The sequence below is a fragment of the Vipera ursinii genome (assembly GCF_947247035.1).
Source record: "Vipera ursinii genome assembly, chromosome: 4".
NCBI classification, from domain to species: domain Eukaryota; kingdom Metazoa; phylum Chordata; class Lepidosauria; order Squamata; family Viperidae; genus Vipera; species Vipera ursinii.
This window is the reverse complement of record NC_139514.1, coordinates 9,058,498-9,079,951: the sequence shown is the minus strand read 5'-3', so window position 1 is coordinate 9,079,951 and position 21,454 is coordinate 9,058,498. Positions and strand designations below refer to the sequence as shown.

The 21,454-nt window shown below is 43.6% G+C and overlaps 1 protein-coding gene across 1 annotated transcript in view; it reads right to left on the bottom strand.

Moving 5' to 3' along the window:
* TMEM135 (transmembrane protein 135) overlaps positions 1–21,454 on the bottom strand; it is a 167,181-nt gene that overhangs the window by 125,764 nt on the left and 19,963 nt on the right. The window contains exon 4 of the mRNA XM_083362146.1: positions 6,787–6,820. Coding sequence (XP_083218272.1) covers positions 6,787–6,820 — 34 coding nt within the window. The remainder of the gene's footprint in view (positions 1–6,786; positions 6,821–21,454) is intronic.

Genomic DNA, 21,454 nt, shown 5'->3' with positions numbered 1-21,454 from the left:
TTAGTGTATGATTTTTTTTTAAACTGAACGCATCAGCGAATCTTAGGAGTTCACATAACCCCTAATTCTAAAACTTGTCTCAGAAAGATTTGCTGTAGAGTGGCAGCAACGACCTTAGACTCTGGCCTTTCAGAAAACAAGAGGAGTGCTATTCATTTTCTGTAATTTGATTATACCATGCACTGTTAATCAAATTAGCTTATATTACAAGCCTCAAAAAAAAAATATCTGGATGATCAAGTCATTTTCCCCCCCCCCCCGCTTATATTTCATAAATCTTTCTTATTTTAAGGGTATCGGTTCGTGGTAGTATTCTCCTTGCTCTATTCCAAACTGCTTATTCCACAAAATATGAGATCTTTAATATATACATGGCTAACCATTGAGGGCATCAATTTTCAAAGAATAAAATGACTTGTCGGGAAGCATACTGAGCCTTTGCAAGCTAACGTAAAACATGTTTGCTCCATGATTGCTTTAAACATATGCATTTCATTTTTCAAGACAGTTTTCAGCATCGGTGAGCTCCTTACCAAGTTACCAAAATAGTTGAGAATGAAATCAAAGAGACCAAGGTGACTTATTGCTCACCTAAACTATAGCTCAATGGAAGAAATACAAAAACCGTTAGTGAACTAAGAGTCTAAGAGCAATTCATTGTAGCCACAAATTACTATGCCTGTTTATGATTTAAACCAACGTTTATAACATGCTCTAACTCCTTGATAGTTGCTAGAACTTCAGTAAATCAAAGTTCATCCCTTACAATTTAGCAGCTGTGATTGGGCTATTTACTCTTTCTTAAACATTTTGAAGGGACGCGGTGGCTCAGTGGGTTAGGACGCTGAGCTTGTCGATCAGAAGGTCGGCAGTTTGGCGGGTCGAATCCCGAGTACCGCGTCCCAGCTTCTGCCAACCTAGCAGTTCGAAAGCACGTAAAAATGCAAGTAGAAAAATAGGGACCACTACGGTGGGAAGGCAATAGCGTTCCGTGCGCCTTTGGCATCTAGTCATGCCGGCCACATGACCACGGAGACGTCCTCGGACAAACGCTGGCTCTTCAGCTTTGAAAGGGAGATGAGCACCGGCCCCTAGAGTTGGAAACAACTAGCACGCATGTGCGGGGGAACCTTTACCTTTACCTAAACATTTTGATTCTTCATTTGAGAAGTTTTTTGCAGAATTAATTCATTTCACTGAAACATCCTCCATGTGGATATATTTGGAACACATTTATTTTCTTTCTGTGCAACCCTACACATCGTGATTATGATTAACTTTACAATTAAGATTCTGGACTAGGACTTATTATTACATTTAACTTTATGGAAGACCAGGTTCTGGTCTACTAGATATCAGAATACAGAATAACAGAGTTGGAAGGGACCTTGGAGGCCTTCTAGTCCTCCAGGTTAGGGGTCCCCAACCTCCGGTCCGTGGACCAGTACTGGGCCGCAGCATGCCAGCAACCACTCCTTACAAACAAGCAAAGCCCCATCCGCGAGATGCAGGCAGCACACAAAACCATGCACCCTCCAGTCCATAGAGAAACCTTTCTCCATGGAACCGGTCCCTGGTGCCCAAAAGGTTGGGGACCTCTGCTCCAGGTCTGCAACCCGCGGCTCCGGAGCCGCATGCGGCTCTTTCAGCCATCTCCTGCGGCTCCCAGTCTTCTGCCATGTGCAGTCCAAAAAAAAAAAGTGGGACTAAAAAAGTTCAACCAATCAATTCAAATATGCAGGGTAGGTGCATATCTTGCCTTGGCTCCACTCTTCAGTCAAACCCATGCACATGTGCGCATGTATGCGCATGCGCACACATTTTTTGTGGCTCCCAGTTTTTCCTTTTGTGAGGGAACCGGTTCTGAGTGGCTCTTTCACTGTTTCAGGTTGCTGACCCCTGCATACCATTTTAGACAAATGGCTGTCCAGTCTCTTCTTAAAAACCTCCAGTGTTAGAGAACAACTTCTGAAGGCAAGCTGCTCCACTGGTTAATTGTTCTCCATCAGCAACTGGAAAAGACTGGTCGCATAGGTCCCTCCTCCCTGCTGTGGGGAACAGGCACAGAAAACTCCTAGGTTAAGAGGGGGTAATCCATGCCCAACAAGGGACATGGATGACAACATCAAAATCACATTGCCACTGCCCTGAAGTGTAAAACAGTTCTAATATATTTTGTTGTTAGCTGCGAAGTCGTGTCCGACCCATCGTGACCCCATGGACAACGTTCCTCCAGGCCTTCCTGTCCTCTACCATCTTCTGGAGTCCATTTAAGCTCACACCTACTGCTTCAGTGACTCCATCCAGCCACCTCATTCTCTGCCGTCCCCTTCTTCTATTGCCCTCAACCTTTCCCAGCATTAGGCTCTTCTCCAGTGAGTCCTTCCTTCTCATTAGGTGACCAAAGTATTTGAATTTCAACTTCAGGATCTGGCCTTCTAAAGAGCAGTCAGGGTTGATCTCCTCTAGGACTGACTGGTTTGATCGCCTTGCAGTCCAAGGGACTCGCAGGAGACTTCTCCAGCACCACAGTTCAAAGGCCTCAATTCTTTGGCGCTCACCCTTTCTTATGGTCCAACTTTCACAGCCATACATTACAACTGGGAAGACCATAGCCTTGACTATACGCACTTTTGTTGACAGGGTGATATCTCTGCTTTTTAGTGTGCTGTCTAGATTTGCCATGGCTTTCCTCCCCAGGAGCAAGCGTCTTTTAATTTCTTGGCTGCAGTCCCCATCTGCGGTGATCTTGGAGCCCAGGAAAATAAAATCTGTCACTACCTCCATTTCTTCCCCTTTTATTTGCCAGGAATTGAGAGGGCCGGATGCCATGATCTTGGTTTTCTTAATGTTAAGTTTCAACCTAATATATACCCCCCCAAAAAAAATTTGGCCTTGAGGGTCTCTGCAAAAGAGTTTACTGCTCCAGCATGGGATGCATCTGCACAGGCAAAACAAGACGATATCACCCTCAATGAAGCAGTACGCTTAGTGACAGGTTGTCTCAAACGGACACCAATTAAGAAAATATATCCTCTTGCTGACATTGCCCAATTAAGATCAGGAGAGAACTAGCAGCAGACACTAGGAGAACTAAGCAAGAGAATGATCCTCAACATCCTCTGAACAGACATATGCCCCAAGCTTGTTGATTCAGATCTAAGAACAAAACGCAGCTCTATGGCAAAAACAAACACAAGAAGATACACAAGAACAAAATCAAATTAAAAGATAGAGGAAGGAGACTATTGAGCAAGGAATAACATTGAAGGAGGATACGGCTGAAGGATCAACAATCAATCAGCCTTTATTATCAGAGTACAACATGTTTACAATGAGATTGGCTGAGCCTCCCTTCGTGCCCCCCCACAGCTCACAGTGACAACAAACCCACCATCTTGTTACACCATGGGAGCTAATTGCACAAGGTGCCGGTCCTGCAAGTCTATTATACATGGAGTTATTTCACGTTCAGGAGCCTGACAGCCCATGGATAGAAGCTGTTCTTCAGCCTGTTGGTACGGCTGGGTATACTTCTGTATCTCCTACCTGATGGTAGGAGAGTAAACAGATACCATCCAGGGTGTGAGTGGCCCTGAGAATTTTCCTCACTCTTCCAAGGCAGCGGGCCCTGGTGATGTCATCAAGTGGTATCAGGGGACAGCCCACGATGTTTTGTGCTGTGCTCACCACCCTCTGTAGTATCTTTTCTATCCACGGCTGTCAAGCCAGCATACCACACCACAATACAGTGTGAGAGGATGCTTTCAATAGTAGACCAGTAAATGAAGGTCATCAGCTGTTGTTCCACCCTTATACTGACCTCCCTTATACTACTTGGAGGAGCCAGAATAGGTTGAGAGTTGGAGTGCCTAAATTGTAAAACCAATATGCTCAAGTGAAATAAAAAAACCCCCACCATGTGTTGGGCCAATAATTCGGATCATGGTCACGGTAGCCATCAACTACCAAGCTAAATGAAAACAGGTTGAAATCCACCAGCACCGTATCCCAGCCTGGAGAACGCGCCTACCAGCCAGGCCCAGAAATGGAGAGAATACTCAAAATGAAGTTTTTTCAAGGCAAATCAAAACATTCTAAAGTTACGGATTTTTTAAAAACTAAAGAGAGAAAAACATGCTTTGTATAAATAATAAAAGCAGAGGCAGCAGAAACAAATTTGTTTAAAAGCTCCCTTGCTTGGCGAGCACTTTATTATTATAATAAAAAAGATAATGACCACATTTTACTTTTTTCTGAAAGAACTATCTCCCAAAAATTCCAAACCAGGCTAAACCCATTAATACCCAACAGGGATACGGGTTTTTGTTTCAGACATTCTGTTAGCTTTATTCCCAGTTCATTGTTTTATAGAAGCTAAGTATTATTCTATGTGTTTTATTAACTGTTTTAAAAGTTTCAAGCAAGGAAGTAGAACAAAGATTAATAAAGAAATGTGCATAATCTCAAATTATTCCACTGAATAACACTACTCACACACAACACTTTCAGTCCTGTTCTTTCCCACCCACTGATATATTTTTTTCTTGGGCTTAAATATTTGGGATCTTCTTTGATGCACTTCCTCAATTTTTGGCCAGCTTTTTACCTTCTATGTCTTTTACTTTCAAGAGTGATCTTAGGCCCATTTTTTCCTACCTTATTAGATAAAAATAACTGCTGTGATCACGTATCATTTTCTCCTCTAGCTGGAATCTGGGGTTCTCTTTGATCTCAATATATCTTTAGAAGGGTCGTCTTAGACACATATATGTTACCAATACATCCCTTTTCTGACCATCTTAAAAATGTCTTGCCGTCAACATGTGCCATCCAAAATAGATTTGGAAAGACTTGTGAACAGTTTGTCCAGCCTCCGGTACCAGCTACGATCATTTTCAGGTCCTTGGTATTACAGAAATGTTGATTCATTGATTGCAACTGGTTCAGATTCTACAGTCCACGTTCCTCGCTACGTTAGAGCTAGTATTATTTTACGTATATCTTTTTGTACAGGCTCCTAGTGAGATCATTGGATGTTTCACTAAAACTGAAGATCAAAAGGCATCTCCCTACCTCAAGAATGAGGAATCTGTGCTGGCCCAGGTAACTCTCAGTGGTATCAACCACCAAAACAATGAAAGACAAGATACTAGGAATCATCAATTTGCAACATCTGGAGCGTCACAGGTTCCCAAATGCAGACTTTGACACGTGTAGAAATATAAATCTTTTTGTAAAAGCAGTCATTTCCAGAATTGGCAAGATCTCCCTAAATACAATGGCAGGGTGTACATTTCAAATTCAGGGCCTTGGTATGTAGTAGCTATGAACACTTGATAATCTCCCAGAAACTCTACAATAAAAGAAGATACTATACTTCTAAACCTTGGCCATAGTCAAATGTTTCAGACATGATCCAGAAAATATAGGATCTTTACACCTTGCTGAACACCTACAGTAACAATAGAATAGAATAGAATAGAATAGAATAGTAGAATAGAATAGAATAGAATAGAATAGAATAGAATAGAATAGAATAGAATAGAATAGAATAGAATAGAATAGAATAGAATAGAATAGAATAGAATAGAATAGAATAGAAATTCTTTATTGGCCAAGTATGATTGGATACACTAGGAATTTGTCTCAGATGCATGAGCTCTAAATGTACACACAAGTAACAAGTAATAAATTTATTTATTTATTTATTTATTTATTTGTTTATTGAATTTATATACCGCCCTATTCCCGAAGGACTCAAGGCGGTTCACAGGGCAAGTTAAAAACAATACAAAAAGAGAGAATAAAATAGAATTAAATTAATACAAGCCCACAAAATTAAGATAATGTTAAAATTGAAATTTAAAATTAATTTAATTTAAAATCCCTCAGTCCAGGCCATACAATTCAAACAACCAGGTTTTTAAGTCCCAGCGAAACAAGCAAAGGTCAGGGGCAGTCCGAAGTTCCATCGGCAGTTCGTTCCAAAGGGCAGCTGCACCCACAGAGAACGCCCTCCCCCTGGGAATCACCCACCGGCAATCTCTAACCGGCGGAACCCTAAGGAGGCCCTCCCTGTGGGCACGCACAGGACGATGGGAAGCTGATGCTGGCAGCAGGTGCTCCCTAAGGTATATATTTTATATTTATATTTATTAAATTTTTATAACGCCCTTCTCCCGAAGGACTCAGGGCGGTGTACAGGGCAATAATCCGGACCCATGCCATTTAGGGCTTTATAGGCCATCACCAGCACCTTGAATCTCACCAGGAGGAGAATTGGAAGCCAATGCAGCTCGCGGAAAAGAGGTGTTACATGAGAGTATCGGGAAACTCCCATTACTACTTGCGCAGCTGCATTCTGCACCAGCTGAAGCCTCCGAGTGGTCCTCAAGGGCAGCTCTATGTAGAGAGCAATCTTCATAAATTATAAGAGATGTTCTCTGGTAGTTTTGCTGTTTTTTATTATTGACATGTAATGCAAGTCACATTATATACTTTTTCTCCAAGCAAAATTTATTATCAACAACTTCAATAAATAACCCACTGCTGCAAGAAAGCCGCATTAGATAAGAGGACTGAGTAATACGACCTGATAATACTCTTCAGCCCAGAAACCTTATTTGTCTTTTTCAGCCCCAAAAGAAAGGTGGATCTGGGCTCTAGATATCACTTAAGCCAATGAAGGGACTACATCTCATGGAATTGAAAGCAGAATTCAGTCTATATATTTATACATAGCTTTCATGCTTATGTATACTGCATTATAATAGCATTACTTACCAAATTGGCCATATAAATTGTAAGCAATCCCCTCCTGTAAACCAAAACAAAAAAGACAGAGTAATTATTAAGACATTCAAAACTCAATTCTCATATCAAACACAATGCATTCAAGAATTCCGTCAGATATAAAAGGAAATTATGGCCATAGCAATAAAAAAAATACCATCCTGTTCCTTCAGTGGTATTATTACCATGTACAATAAAACTGCCGGTTGATGTGATCAAACTTGCTGTATTGTTCTTGTCAATTCTTTCTTAAAGAATGCCTAGCAAATACTAGTATTTAGGGTCAATGCAAGCTAAGAACCCAAAGCCTAAGAATTTGTGGTGGAATGTAGTCTGGAGTCACAGGAGGAAAAGACAAAGAGACACAGAGCTGGAATATCTGCTGGGCAAAAGAGGGCAAAGACAGATCTTCCCTAGCAATTCACAGAGTGTATCTATAATTATGCAAATAATTGCTTTAGTCTGGCATTTAGTCTGACAGTAAAGAAACTGTTCTTGCCTCCAACAGTGGGTGCTCCATCATTAGAGGTTTTCAAGAAGAGATTGGGCAATCATTTATCTGTTTTCACATACAGAATGTTCTTAGTTTAATCTGGACAGGGCTGGGAAAATTTCCATTGGGAATCTGAAAAGCTGCTGCCCGCCTGCGTAGACAAAACACACAAGTATAGAACCGACAATCTCATTTAAGATAAGGCAGATTCTTTTGTTCCTATCTGACGATCTTTTACATTGATGCCCTTTCAAAGTTGTCCAATTTATTAAAAGTGTATTGCCAACTATATCCAATACGTTCTTAAGACGGATGCACTCTCACAAAACGTGACTCGTGTGTTGCAGAATACAGTAATAGCAATAGCACTTTAGACTTATATGCCGCTTCACAGTGCTGTGCAGCCCTCTCTAGGCAGTTTACAGAGTCAGCATATTTTCCCCCAACAATCTGGGTTCTCATTTTACCAACCTCGGAGGGAGGGAAGGCTGAGTTAACTTTGAGCCGGTGAGAATCGAACTGCTGACAATTGGCAGAACTAAGCCTGCAATATGGCTGTGAAAGTTGGACCATAAGAAAGGCTAAGCGCCAAAGAATTGAGGCCTTTGAACTATGGTGCTGGAGAAGACTCCTGCGAGTCCCTTGGACTGCAAGGCGATCAAACCGGTCAGTCCTAGAGGAGATCAACCCCGACTGCTCTTTAGAAGGCCAGATCCTGAAGCGGAAACTCAAATACTTTGGCCACCTAATGAGAAGGAAGGACTCACTGGAGAAGAGCCTCATGCTGGGAAAGGTGGAGGGCAAGAGAAGAAGGGGACGACAGAGAATGAGGTGGCTGGATGGAGTCACTGAAGCAGTAGGCGTGAGCTTAAATGGACTCCAGAAGATGGTAGAGGACAGAAAGGCCTGGAGAAACGTTGTCCATGGGGTCGCGATGGGTCAGACACAACTTCGCAACTAACAACAACAAAAGCCTGCAATACTGCATTCTAACCACCGTGCCACCACGGCTCCTTTACAGTAATGCAATTCTGTAAACCTTTACAGTTGATAAAAGAAAAGGGGCAAATATATTGAACTAGCAATTAAGGTAAAGATAAAGGTTTCCCTGTCCAGTCGTGTCCAACTCTAGGGCATGGTGCTCATCTCCGCCGAGGGAGCCAACATCGTCAGAAGACATTTCCATGGCTATGTGGCCAGTATGACTGTATGCCAAGATGCATGGAATGCTGTTACGTTCCCAGCAAAATGGTATCTATTCAGCTACTCACATTTGCTGCTTTTAAACTGCTAGGTGGGCAAGATCTGGGGCAAGTAATGGGAGTTCACCTCATTGAACGGCACTAGGGTCTCGAACCCAGGCTGCCAACTGTCCAGCTGATAAGATCAGCATTTTTATCCACTGAGTCTTCGCACCCCCACCAAGAAGTAAGGCGCCTACAAATCCTGTACTACAATTTTTCTCCTTCTGGTTCTGTGAATACCCATGCCACTGTGTATTATACTTCTGCAGTAATTTGTCCCATACTGTATTTCTGCTAAAGAAAAACAGTTCACAATACACATATTACAAGGACAAATCTTTGTATAAATTGGCTCCAACAGGAGGCAGTTTATATGTCTGTTTTTTTAACGAACTTTAATTGCACAAAACTGTTTGCAACAGGGCTGCTTCAGAAGATAGAATCTAATCTACAAACGCCACCATTTTAAAAGTTAAATATACAAGTTAACCTGCACAATTAAATCAAACAGCAAAAAATTACGGTGACCTCAAACCCATAATCAAATCAAGAAATCGCCAATTTATTCTCTGGACAGCTGCCTAAGTGATTGGCCCACAATTCCATATCTGGAATTACGATGGGGTTGGTGGGAGGGAAGTCTGAAATAACAAAGCATTATAGTTGATGTTTAGATTATGCTTAATCACTCACACCCAACTATTTCCTTCTTTCAACTGAAGTCTGACAGAGAGACCCCGGTGCAAAAGTTCACATAAAACCAACAAGAATAGCTAAGCTTCAAAATAAGAGGACTAAAAATGCAGACGAGGTAGGGAAATTTCAATCTAAAGAGAACCCTTGTAGTGAGGCTGTAGTGAAATAACTTACAGTGAAAACAAGTATCTATCACAAGATATAGTTTACAGATTCCCAACCAGTAAACCCAAGAAACAATTTCAAACAGCTAAAGCAACTTCGTGCAACGTTGGCTATGCATTATAGTAGAATACCACAAGACTTATTTAAGTCTTATTTAAGACTTATTTTCATCTTAGCAATGAAGCAAAATAATTACTCTCTGTTAATACTGAAAAAGGTTATAGGACAAAGTATTGTATTTGAAATATGTTAGAAAAACTTGACAAGATTGCATTGTTACATATCTGTATAAATAGATCTATTAGAGTCCTATTAGCATTGTACATCAATTTTCATTTAAAGATGAACTTGATCTGTCTGATATTCTTAGTGTGCCCATTATTTTGCACAAACCAAACTTTCCTTTGGGTAACATTTACAGAACCTCTAACTGACAGATGTATATCTCATGAATGAGGCTACCATACGAGGGCAAATTATGCATTGAAAAAGATCATTTGGAGGTGGGAGATACTTCCAATGTAATCTACCAGATCCCCTGTGCCTATGTAGAACAAATGGGGACAAAGCTAACCACCAGATTGTTAAGAACACAAGCGTGCGCTCAGACAAGGTGACCCAAACACATTGGAAGCCTCACACTATTATGAACAAGAACGCACATTTAATTTCGCAGCAACTAAGATTGTTGGCCATGCAGGTACAAAGATAGCCAGGGAAATGATGGAAGCCTGGGAAATGAGCCCCTTGTCAATCAACAGAAGTGCTGATTTACCACCAGCTTGTCAAATACCTTAGGAGCCGAGGACTTGGCAGCACAAGGAAACAACAGCCGATCTGCCAGCCATCGACACACCAATCAGCCAATAGGAAGGCACCACATAAACACGACTAACAGAACAGCCCAAAGCCCCTATTCCAGGGTGAGTCGGAAAGCTCTGAAGAGTACATCTCTGGTCCCGGTGACCGAACCAAATTCGATCTCACATCAGCTGTATATCTGTTGCTCATGGTTTCCTCTGTTAACCGTAATACATTTGATACCTAGCAAGTATGTGATTATATAGCTATGGTACATATTATTATTTATAATTTATCTTGCCCTAATTGATATCATATAATTAGCAATGTAGGAAATTGACAGTCTGATTTTGTTACCATTTTCTCTGTTTATCCTTTTTCTTTCTGATGCTGGCATCAAGGTTGCATGCCTTAGTTCAGGGATAGGCAACCTTGGCTCTTTTATGACTCGTGGACTTCAACTCCCAGAATTCCTGAGCATGGCTGGCTCAAGAATTCTGGGAGTTGAAGTCCACGAGTCATAAAAGAGCCAAGGTTGCCTACCCCTGCATTCCTCAATAAGCATTGCATAATCATGCTGCTATTTCTATCAAAGTCCTCTTTCTTAATAAACTACAGGTTTGCCTCATTTTAATGCAAATTTATGTTATCGGGATTTGTTATTTTTGTCCAGGAATTGGCCACACTGCACAGTTCCTCCCCATTGTGGTTTTAATTGAGACTTAATTACATTTTAGACTTGAATTAATTAAATTAAATTAGTCTTTAGTCCTTTTGTGTCTTTACTGGTTCTTGGAGCACAAAACATTTGACCTGATATTGCTTTATGGGGAGGGAAAGAATTGCTATGATGCAACTTGCAACGCAGGACTGGAAATATGCCAAGACTTTTCACCTAAATACATCCCAATAGATGTGTCCTTATTTAAGTGAAAGTATACAAATCTGATGAAAGGGTATTTGAGGGAGGTTACAAACCAAATAGGCAATACTAGGCCTGATCTGTGAAAACAATTGACTTTCTTCTTTCTCTCTTTGTAACAACACTGAAAAATCCAAATATTCTGAAGATGAAAAAAGAAACGATGAGGACAAGGGCAGTCTTGTCGATATTATCTGGGAGGAGTTTGATCTTGTGACTCCTGAAGATGTGGACAGGATCATGGGGAAGCTGAGCTCCACCATGTGTTTGTTGGACTTGTGCCCCTCCTGGCTCTGTTCCTGGAGGAAGCTGATTATCTAGACCCGTATCAATCGGGCTTCAGGCCCGGGTACAGCACAGAGACAGCATTGGTTGCGCTGGTGAATGATCTCTGGCGGGCTCGGGACAGGGGCTGTTCCTCTGTCCTAGTCCTATTAGACCTCTCAGCAGCTTTCGATACCATCGACCGTGGTATCCTGCTGCGGCGCCTCAGGGGGTTGGGAGTGGGAGGCACAGTTCTTCAGTGGTTCTCCTCCTACCTTCTGGGGCGTTCGCAGTCGGTGTTGGCAGGAGGGCAGAGGTCGACCTTGAGGCCCCTTGTTTGTGGAGTTCCTCAGGGATCGGTCCTCTCGCCTCTCCTGTTCAACATCTACATGAAGCCTCTGGGTGAGATCATTCGTGGTTTTGGAGTTGGTTATCATCAGTACGCTGATGATACCCAGCTTTTTATTTCAACCCCAAACCACCCCAGTGATGCCCTCGATGTGATGTCCCATTGCCTGGAGGCGGTTCGGGTCTGGATGGGGAGGAACAGGCTTCGACTCAACCCTGACAAGACTGAGTGGCTGTACGTGCCGGCATCTCAGGAATTCATAATATTCCACCTCTTTCTATGGGGGGTGAGCTATTACCCCCCATAGATAGGGCTCACAACTTGGGGGTCCTTCTAGATTCACAGCTCTCCTTAGAAGATCATATAGGAGCTGTGACTAGGGGGGGCCTTCGCCCAGGTTCGCCTGGTGCGCCAGTTGCGGCCCTATCTAGACCGGGATGCCTTGCGTACAGTCACTCATGTGCTCGTGACCTCTTGTTTGGACTACTGCAACGCTCTCTACACGGGGCTGCCCTTGAGGACCACCCGGAGGCTTCAACTGGTGCAGAATGCAGCCGCCCGAGTTGTGTTGGGGGTCTCCCGATACTCCCATGTTACACCTCTGCTCTGCGAGCTGCATTGGCTGCCAGTTGCCCTCCGGGTGAGATTCAAGGTGCTGGTTATGACCTACAAAGCCCTACATGGCATGGGTCCAGATTACCTACGGCAGCACCTGCTGCCGGCATCAACCTCCCTCCGTCCAGTGCGCTCCCACAGAGAGGGCCTCCTCAGGGTGCCTCCGATCAAAGAATGTCGATTGGTGGCCCCCAGGGGGAGGGCGTTCTCTGTGGGCATGCCAGACCTGTGGAACCGCTTGCCGGTTGAGCTCCGGATGGCCCCCGACCTTCGCTCCTTCCGACGCGATTTAAAAATTTATTTGAACAATCTGGCCTGGTCTGATGGGTTTGGGGTTGGATTTAGTTTTAACACACTTTTATTATTGTATTATATTGGGCATAATTATTTAATTCTTTTTAACTCTTTTTTAACTTTTGCATTTACATTTTGATATTTATTGCCCTGTACACCGCCCTGAGTCCTTCTGGAGAAGGGTGGTATAAAAAATTAATAAATAATAAATAATAATAAACTCCCTACATCTTTGGTATATGAACAATCATTTAAAATTCCCAGGACCTTCATGAAAACTGCTTCAATGGTCAAAGGCTTTCGACCATCTTCCAAGCAGTGAGTGGGAGCATTTTTTTTTTTTAAAAAAAAGACAAATTGACTGAAAGCTCCCCACACGTATTTTTCAGTAACATGCAAGCTTCTATCCTTTGTTCCTCTACAAAGATAACTCACAAAGAGTGACAAATTCAAATACCTAAAACATGAAACGGCATTTCAGGCAAACTAAATTTTATATATATATTTCCATTCTGAGGTTTGCTTTTTTGCCAAGAACACAATAATCATATTTTCACCTCCAGAGTCATCCCATTCCATCATAGCTGTAATGGTTGCTGCAAGGCACCAAATAGCCTCAGCTGTTACAAAGCCAAGAGCTGTGTACAATTCTGTTACATTGTGGGAAACACCACAGTTAACTGTCTCAATAAATTACAAACTGTGCTTGTGTTTTGGAACATTTGCTCTCCCTTCCTGAGGAAAGATAAGAAACTAAAACAAAAGTTTAATTTCCTGGTCATCAAGAGGTCATCAGGCACTAATTAAAAAATAATATTTTTATTTAAACTAAAACTGAGATTCCCACTGTGGGAATGCTGATGTCTTATACTATCTTTATTGAAATTTCTTTGGGGAGTCTGTAGTGCAAAGGCAGGACCTGCAATTTAATGAATTACATTCTGGTTCAGACTTGTTTAAAATGGGGGGGAAGGGGGTGAGGGGAAAAAATGCCAAAACAAATTTAAGACACAGGCAACCACAAACATAAAATATACAATAACAGTTTTGCCAAAGTGCAACTGATATTGAAACTGTCAAATCTACAAAAGCCACCTTAACTTCGTAGTACCTAACTGACCGTCTAAGTCAGGGGTAGGCAACCTCGGCTCTTTTATGACTCATGGACTTCAACTCCCAGAATTCCTGAGTCAGCTGTCTCAGGAATTCTGGGAGTTGAAGTCCATGACTCATAAAAGAGCCAAGGTTGCCTACCCCGGTCTAAGAACTGCCATCTCCTAAATATGCTGTGTGCCAAAAACATTCTAATATTTGATCAGTTAATGAAGTGTTTTTCTCTATCACTTGGATATCCAAATTCAAAACTCTACACTGTTAAAATTCCAAAATAGGCAACATGGTTTTTTAACATAAACATCCACATCTTTATTAATTTTAGCATTTAAACAAACTCATCTACATTAAAGGTAAAGGTTCCCCCGTACCTGCGTGCTAGTCGTTTCCAAATCTAGGGGCCGGTACTCATCTCCAGCACTTGTCCAAGGACGTCTCCGTGGTCATGTGGCCAGCATGACTAGACGCCAAAGGCGCACAGAACGCTGTTACCTTCCCACCGGAGTGGTCCCTATTTTTCCACTTGCATTTTTTACGTGCTTTCAAACTGCTAGGTTGGCAGAAGCTGGGACGAGTAACAGGCGCTCACTCTGCTACGCGGCACTCGGGATTCGACCCGCCAAACTGCCAACCTTCTGATCAACAAGCTCAGCGTCCTAACCCACTGAGCCACCGCGTCCCTCATCTACATTATATAGCATGAAAGTTATGCGCCACAGATTGGGAAGAGAAGCCTGTGAGCCCGTGAAAGGTGGCAAGTATGAAGATAGCCAAATGCCTTGAAAATATTAAACCCAGAATACAGGAGCTGCATCAGGAACAGAAAAGGGTTTAAGATTTTTCTACCCCCACCATTATTATTTTTATAAATAACTCAAAACAGCAAACATACTCCTTCCTCCTCCTATTTTACCCACAAGAGCAAACCTGTTCAATGATTTGGGCTGAGAGAGAATAACTGGCTCAAGGTTGTCCAGTTGGCTTTCATGGCTAAGGCGGGACTAGAACTCACCGTCTCCTGACGATCAACCCAAAATTACCCACCTGGCTTTTATGCTAAGTCAGGACTAAAACTCACAGTCTCCTGGTTTCTAGCTTGGTGCCTTAACACTAGACGAAACTGGCTCTTGAATTAAAAAGCGCTGGAGATAGCCTGAGGAATATTTTTGCGGCAAAAATCATAAAACGTCAACACAGAACTTACAGGGATGTTGCCTGCTGTGTAGTAATGCATTAGGTACCACTATAATGTTAACAGACCCAATGTAAATACTTAATTCTACCTAGAGGACACTTGAAGGGGGACAAGAGGAAACACACAAACAATTAGGACTTTTCAAAGCCACTTCAAAACTTTACTTTCATTAGCTGAGATTAGGTTTCTTTCCCAGTGTTCACAGTGGTATAATTAAACAAGTAAAGACTTACAGAGCTGGTCTCATAAGTCAAATAATAAAACGATTGTCTTTTAAAGAGAGGCCTAATTTTCTTGTACATGGTGTGCCAAAATTACTACACTGCTTTTTTTTGGACATATAACTTTACTGAATTTAAAAAAACAACAAGAAAATAAACGAGCAAGAGGGGAAAAAGGAAAAAAAGGAAAAGTTGGGAAAAAGCAAGATAAAAGTGCAAAAGAAAAGAGAGAATAGAAATGTCTACCAACTTCCTTTGGTACAGACATAGATAAAACATCAAGCTCTTACTCTGAAATTCACGGTAGTCTACGTTATTTCTATAATCCCACATAAGTTTAATCATCTACTCCCAAAATCAAATTTTCATTTCTTTCATTTTTCTCCAAAAAGTCCAAAAGTGTTTTTCCCTGTAGAAATATAATTGATGGAAGTCTTTTCTTTAATCAAAACAGTCAATTTTGCTCTCTCTTCACCATCCATTCTTCCAGTGTAGGTATTTGCAAGTCTTTCTATCTCTGTTCATAAAGAAGGCTCATTGCTATTATCATATAAAAAACAAAGTTCCATATGATCTTTCGGTCTGTTTGTCCATTAACCCCAATGGAGAAATATCTGGTTTCATTATTTTTAAAATACATTTGGCTTATTAAATATGACTTAGAACAGACATGTCAAACACAAGGCCCGGGGGCCGGATCCGGCCCGCGAAGTGGTTTCATGCGGATCGCGAAGCCATCCTGGAAACAGTGAGGGAACGGCCCCCAGTGACTTGGCCCTGGCCCAGAGACCCTCCTTCTGCCAGAGACCCTCAGATCTGTCCCACTCCTGCCCAGGCCCCCATAGGCACCCTTGATGCGAACGATGTAGAGCTGGCCATGCCCACCCAGTAGGCCATACACACTTTAGCCACGCCCACCCAGTAGGCCACACCCACCCAGGCCACACCCACCCTGCCGCCTGAGGGCAACCGCAATGCTGATGCGGCCCTCAATAAAATTGAGTTTGACACCTCTGACTTAGAATCAAAGGTAAAAGAAATTCATGAGCTATGAAGACTGGAAGAGATATTAATCTACCTATTGGATCATTCTAGGTCACGGGTCGACAACCCACAGCTCCGGAGCCGCATGCAGCTCTTTCAGCCGTCTCCTGCGGCTCCCAGTCCTCCTCCGCCATGTGCAGTCCCGAAAAAAAGAAGTGGGAGTCAAAAAGTTCGACCAATCAATTCAAACTTCTCACGGGGAAAAAAAAAATCTCGCAAAGTTTGAATTGATTGGTTGAACTTCTTTGGTTTGTGGGACTGCCCACAAACCTCTTTTCTTCTTCGGACTCCACATGGCGGCAGAGGAAGAAGAGACTGGAGGGTTGCTGGAAAGGTGAGTGGGCCCTTTTTCCGTCTGCTGCGTCTTCCTTGGGCTCCCCTCCTCCGCACACACTGCTGCCGTCTCGCCCGACTCTCTCCTGACCTCAAAGTGGAGGAGGGAAGCCTGAGGAAGGCGCAGCAGACAGAAAAATGACTGAAGGGCCCTGCTGTGAAAGAGTGGGGTGGGGAGAGAGTCAGGCGAGATGGCAGTGGTGTGTTCGGAGGAGGGGAGGCGAAGGCAGCAGCTCCGCCAGCCTCTGCCACCCGCTTCCACTTCGTTGGGCCAGGCAGCGGAGAGAAGAGGAAGGCGGAGGCTGGCGGAGCTGCTGCCTTCGCCTCCTCTTACTTCGGGGCAAGCAGCAGAGGGAAGAGGCTGGCGGAGCTGCTGCCTTCGTCTCGTCTTCCTTCGGGATAGGCAGTGGAGGGAAGGGGGCGGCAGAGGCTGGCGGAACTGCTGTCTTCGCCTCCTCTTCCTTCAGGCCAAAGATGGCAAGCGCAACGGCTACCACGCCGGGCCTGGAGCACCTCCAGCATCTCTCAGAGAGCGCACTAGGCCACCCCAACAGCAGCAGCCACTGCCGGAGCGATTGCTCGGCCCTTGGGGCCCGCTGCTGCCATGGGGGCCGGTCCGGGAATTTGTTTCTGCGGGGGAGGCGGAGGCTGACGGAGATGCGGCAGACCTCCAGCATCTCTCTCGCCACCGCCTCCACCGCTACTGTCGGCGGCTTCCGCTACGGCCGAACCCGGGCAGCCTCCTCTACCCCCAGCAGTGCCATCCGGGGGTTCTCCGGTTTCATCGGAACCAAGCAGCAAGTGGAAAAGTTAGCAGTAGCCGGGCTACCAGGAGCGGTTTCAGTTCATTTCATTTCATTTCATTTATTTGATTTCTATACCGCCCTTCTCCCTAGGGACTCAGGGCGGTTCACAGGGCATATATAAATAGCTATACAAAAATTAAAAGAAAATTAAACCATGCCCAATTAAAATACAGCAATAATAGAATAATAAAAACCAATTAAAAACCCATATTCCCCATCAGGCCAGACCAGCTAACTCAAACAAGTGGGTCTTCAACCCGCGACGGAAGGATCGAAGGTCCGATGCCATCCGGAGCTCAATCGGCAGTTGGTTCCATAATGCTGGAGCACCCACAGAGAAGGCCCTCCCCCTGGGGGCCACCAGTCGACATTCCCTGACCGGAGGCACCCTGAGGAGGCCCTCTCTGTGGGCACGCACAGGGCGGAGGGGAGTTGACGCCGGCAGCAGGTGGTCCTCGAGGTATCCCGGACCCATGCCATGTAAGGACTTAAAGATCATAACCAAGACCTTGAACCTCACCCGGAAGACAACTGGTAACCAATGCAGCTCGCGGAGCAAAGGTGTAACATGGGAGTACCGGGAAACTCCCAAGACAACTCTCGCGGCCGCATTCTGTACCAGTTGGAGCCTCCGAGTGGTCTTCAAGGGAAGCCCCATGTAGAGAGCATTACAATAGTCTAGGCGAGAGGTCACGAGCGCATGAGTGACCGTACACAGGGCATCCCAGTCCAGATAGGGCCGCAACTGGTGCACCAGGCGAACCTGGGCGAAAGCCCCCCTAGTCACGGCCACTATATGGTCTTCCAGGGTAAGTCGTGAATCTAGGAGGACTCCCAAGTTGCGAGCCCTATCCACGGGGGGTAAGAGCTCACCCCCCATAGAAAGCGATGGAACATTTTGAATGTCCCGGGATGCCGGAATGTACAGCCACTCAGTCTTGTCAGGGTTGAGTTGAAGTCTGTTCCTCCCCATCCAGACCCGAACCGCCTCCAGGCAACGGGACTGTCCCCTTCATTGCCAAGCTTCCCCATAGAAGTCAATGGAGGCGCCGCGGCTGGCCTTTTGAGTGAATGAGAGCGAGAGAGAAGCATTTTCGAGCAAAGTGTGAGTGAAGGTGAGAGCAAGAGAGAAGCTTTTGCAAAGGAAACGTGAGCGAATGAGAGCGGAGGGGGCAGGGCGGGTGCCTGTCTCGCCTTAGGCTCCACTCTTCAGTCAAACCCTGTTCTGCGCATGCGCGCATGCACACACATGCGCACACAGTTTTTGCGGCTCCCAGTTTTTCCTTTTGTGAGGGAACCGGTTCCGAGTGGCTCTTTCACTGTTTCAGGTTGCCGACCCCTGTTCTAGGTGCCAATTTCACCTATGTAACTTCACATTGTTTTCAAGAGAAAAATAGCAATTTTATAGTTGTGTGAATTGTCAGATAAACAAAACAGATACCGATGTTTTCACTATGCCTCATATAATGCTTAAAGGGCCAGAAAATAAAACCGTGCTTTTGCCTCTTTGTGGTCTTCACACAAAAAAAAAAGAAGAAAGAAGACTTCAGACTCAGTAGGGTGCCTTGATTATCTTCAAAATTGGATTGTAAGAGAAATGGAATAAAACACTGCTTATCCCCTTCCCCAAATTATTGGATCCCCAGATTCTGTCTCACTGGAGAACAACTCTAGAAACCCCAATTACTGGCTACTTAGCACAGAACTACTGGAATCTGGTCACGTTCTCTAGGGTGACCAAAGTTACTTCTCATGATGGAATTCATTAAATTCTCAGTAACAGAAATTGAAGTTATCTGATTATCCCGTTATTGCAAATAATATTCCTTGGGGTCACTGTGTGAAGCAAGCCTCAACCCTACTCCACAAAATCTCAGGCTGCGTGGTCTAATTTGCTTCGGCCTGGACATGGAAAGTACATCCGGCCCAGAGTTCTTACACTTTACAGGTCTATGTACATTCTCCATTCTGCAGTTTCCAAAAATGTTTTAAATATGATTAAGTCTAGAATTTTCTCAGAGTAAAGAATAAGTCCTACAGAACAACTCTGAAACTTACTTTTACAAAAATGTACGTAAAATAGGCATAGGACAGGTAGGTAGCTAGTTTGATGACTTTTAACAAAAATATGCAACGTGACTGTTTTCATGTTACTCTTTGCTCTTTTATCTGCAAGTACACATGTTAACATTTCATAACTGATTAATTCACAGCTTTTGCAACAGCGATAATCCTGCCTGTTTTACAAACATATACGCAGAAGGACATACGGAGTTGTATGTATACTCTATGCTGTCGTTTGTGTGTTCTGTCTTTCTTTGAAGTATCAGTAGGGTAGTGCTATACAATGAAAATTATCAAGAAATCCTTTGTTAAGGGCCTTGTTTGTCCTATATCTCATCACCTTAAGGCAGGGGTAGTCAACCTTGGCTCTTTTATGACTCGTGGACTTCAACTCCCAGAATTCCTGAGCCAGCCGTGCTGAGGGGAAAGGGAGAGGTTTCCAAGCTGAGCCATGCTGGCTCAAGGAATTCTGGGAGTTGAAGTCCACGAGTCATAAAAGAGCCAAGGTTGCCTACCCCTGCCTTAAGGCAAAGATACTTTGTCTGAGATCAATTGTTTTTAAAAACCAATATTCTTTGCTCCTACATAATTGCTAAGCTAGCTCAGCATGACCCACATTTTCGTGGAAGTCCATCCTCCCTTCTCCTGGTAAATTGTTCCGTTAAAATGACTCTCTAGAACAGCCTTTCCCAATCCAGTGTTTCCAGATTTAATGGAGCCCAGCTACCATATTCCTTTGCAATAATGAACTTCTGAATGCGGTGATGGGAACTCTGGATGATGGGGTTCTTAGATCAAAACAGCTGGCAGTATACTGGAAAGACTATCCTTGATGGTTAATAAATTATAGCCACAGTTAACAAAATCAGGAATGTGCCTGGATGTTTTCCTACTAGACTAACAGACTCCTGCTCATGAGTGGAGTAGATAAGAGCTTATTAAGCAAAAGCTCAAACTTCCATGTAGAATAGACAGAAGGATCAGGTATTTACAGAGCCTTACCAAAACACCCTCCTTAGGTAGTGCAGTCATTGATACCCCATGAAGAGAAAGTTCAAACTTATATGTCAACATAAGAACTCTTGAAAACCCAGGGCTAAAATCCCAGGACTTTTCCACTGATCAACATTTGCTCACAAACAGATGCAGGAGGCTGCTAAGTTGGATTCACTCAGTAGTATCTCTTATTTTTCCACAAAGGGATCCAAAACCAGGTGGGGATAACAATTCAAGAATTACACGCCTAACCAAATAGGAGGAAAATATATTTCAGGCTATTTTTTTTTTCATAACTGATTTCAATCAAGTGGATGTTTACGCTATTGAGAAAACTTTGCCAGGAACTTCTCTACTTTTTCACCTTTCTCTGTGGTAGCGACCGGAAAAGAGCCTTATTCCTTCCCATAATTATTTCTGACCCCAAACTAGAAACAGTGAGGAAGAAAAGAAAGCATCAAGAGCTGCACCTCATAAATGCAGGCAGAGACAAAAAGACACACAAAATTCCCGCTGCAAAGAAAATTTCAAACAGAAACCCCTAAGGAGGTTTTTAAGAGGGGATTGTACAACCAGATGCCTGAAATGGTATAGGGCAGGGGTAGGCAACCTCGGCTCTTTTATGACTCGTGGACTTCAACTCCCAGAATTCCTGAGCCAGCTATGCTCAGGACTACAAGGACTACAAGACCTTGAAGGTCCCTTCCAACTCTGTTATTCTAGATGCAATAAGAACAGAGAAATAATTATTATTCCCAGCCTTTTGATTCTATTTGCTTCTTCTTTTCCCCTAATATTGCTCTAGGCATCTCTGCCTATTTTATTTCCTGGAGCTCTTCAACAAACCAAGATGATTTATGGGATCAGGAAGTGGGGACGGGCTGTTTCAAAAGGATCCTGTCAAGCACCTTTGTATTCCAGTGGTTAACGTAGTACCCAATAGAAATGCCTTTCAAACGGCTGGATGATTCCTCAGGTGCTACCAAATAATCTACTGGATCCATCAGAAATTTGGGGCAGACCATCTTAATAGGTTCTTCCTCC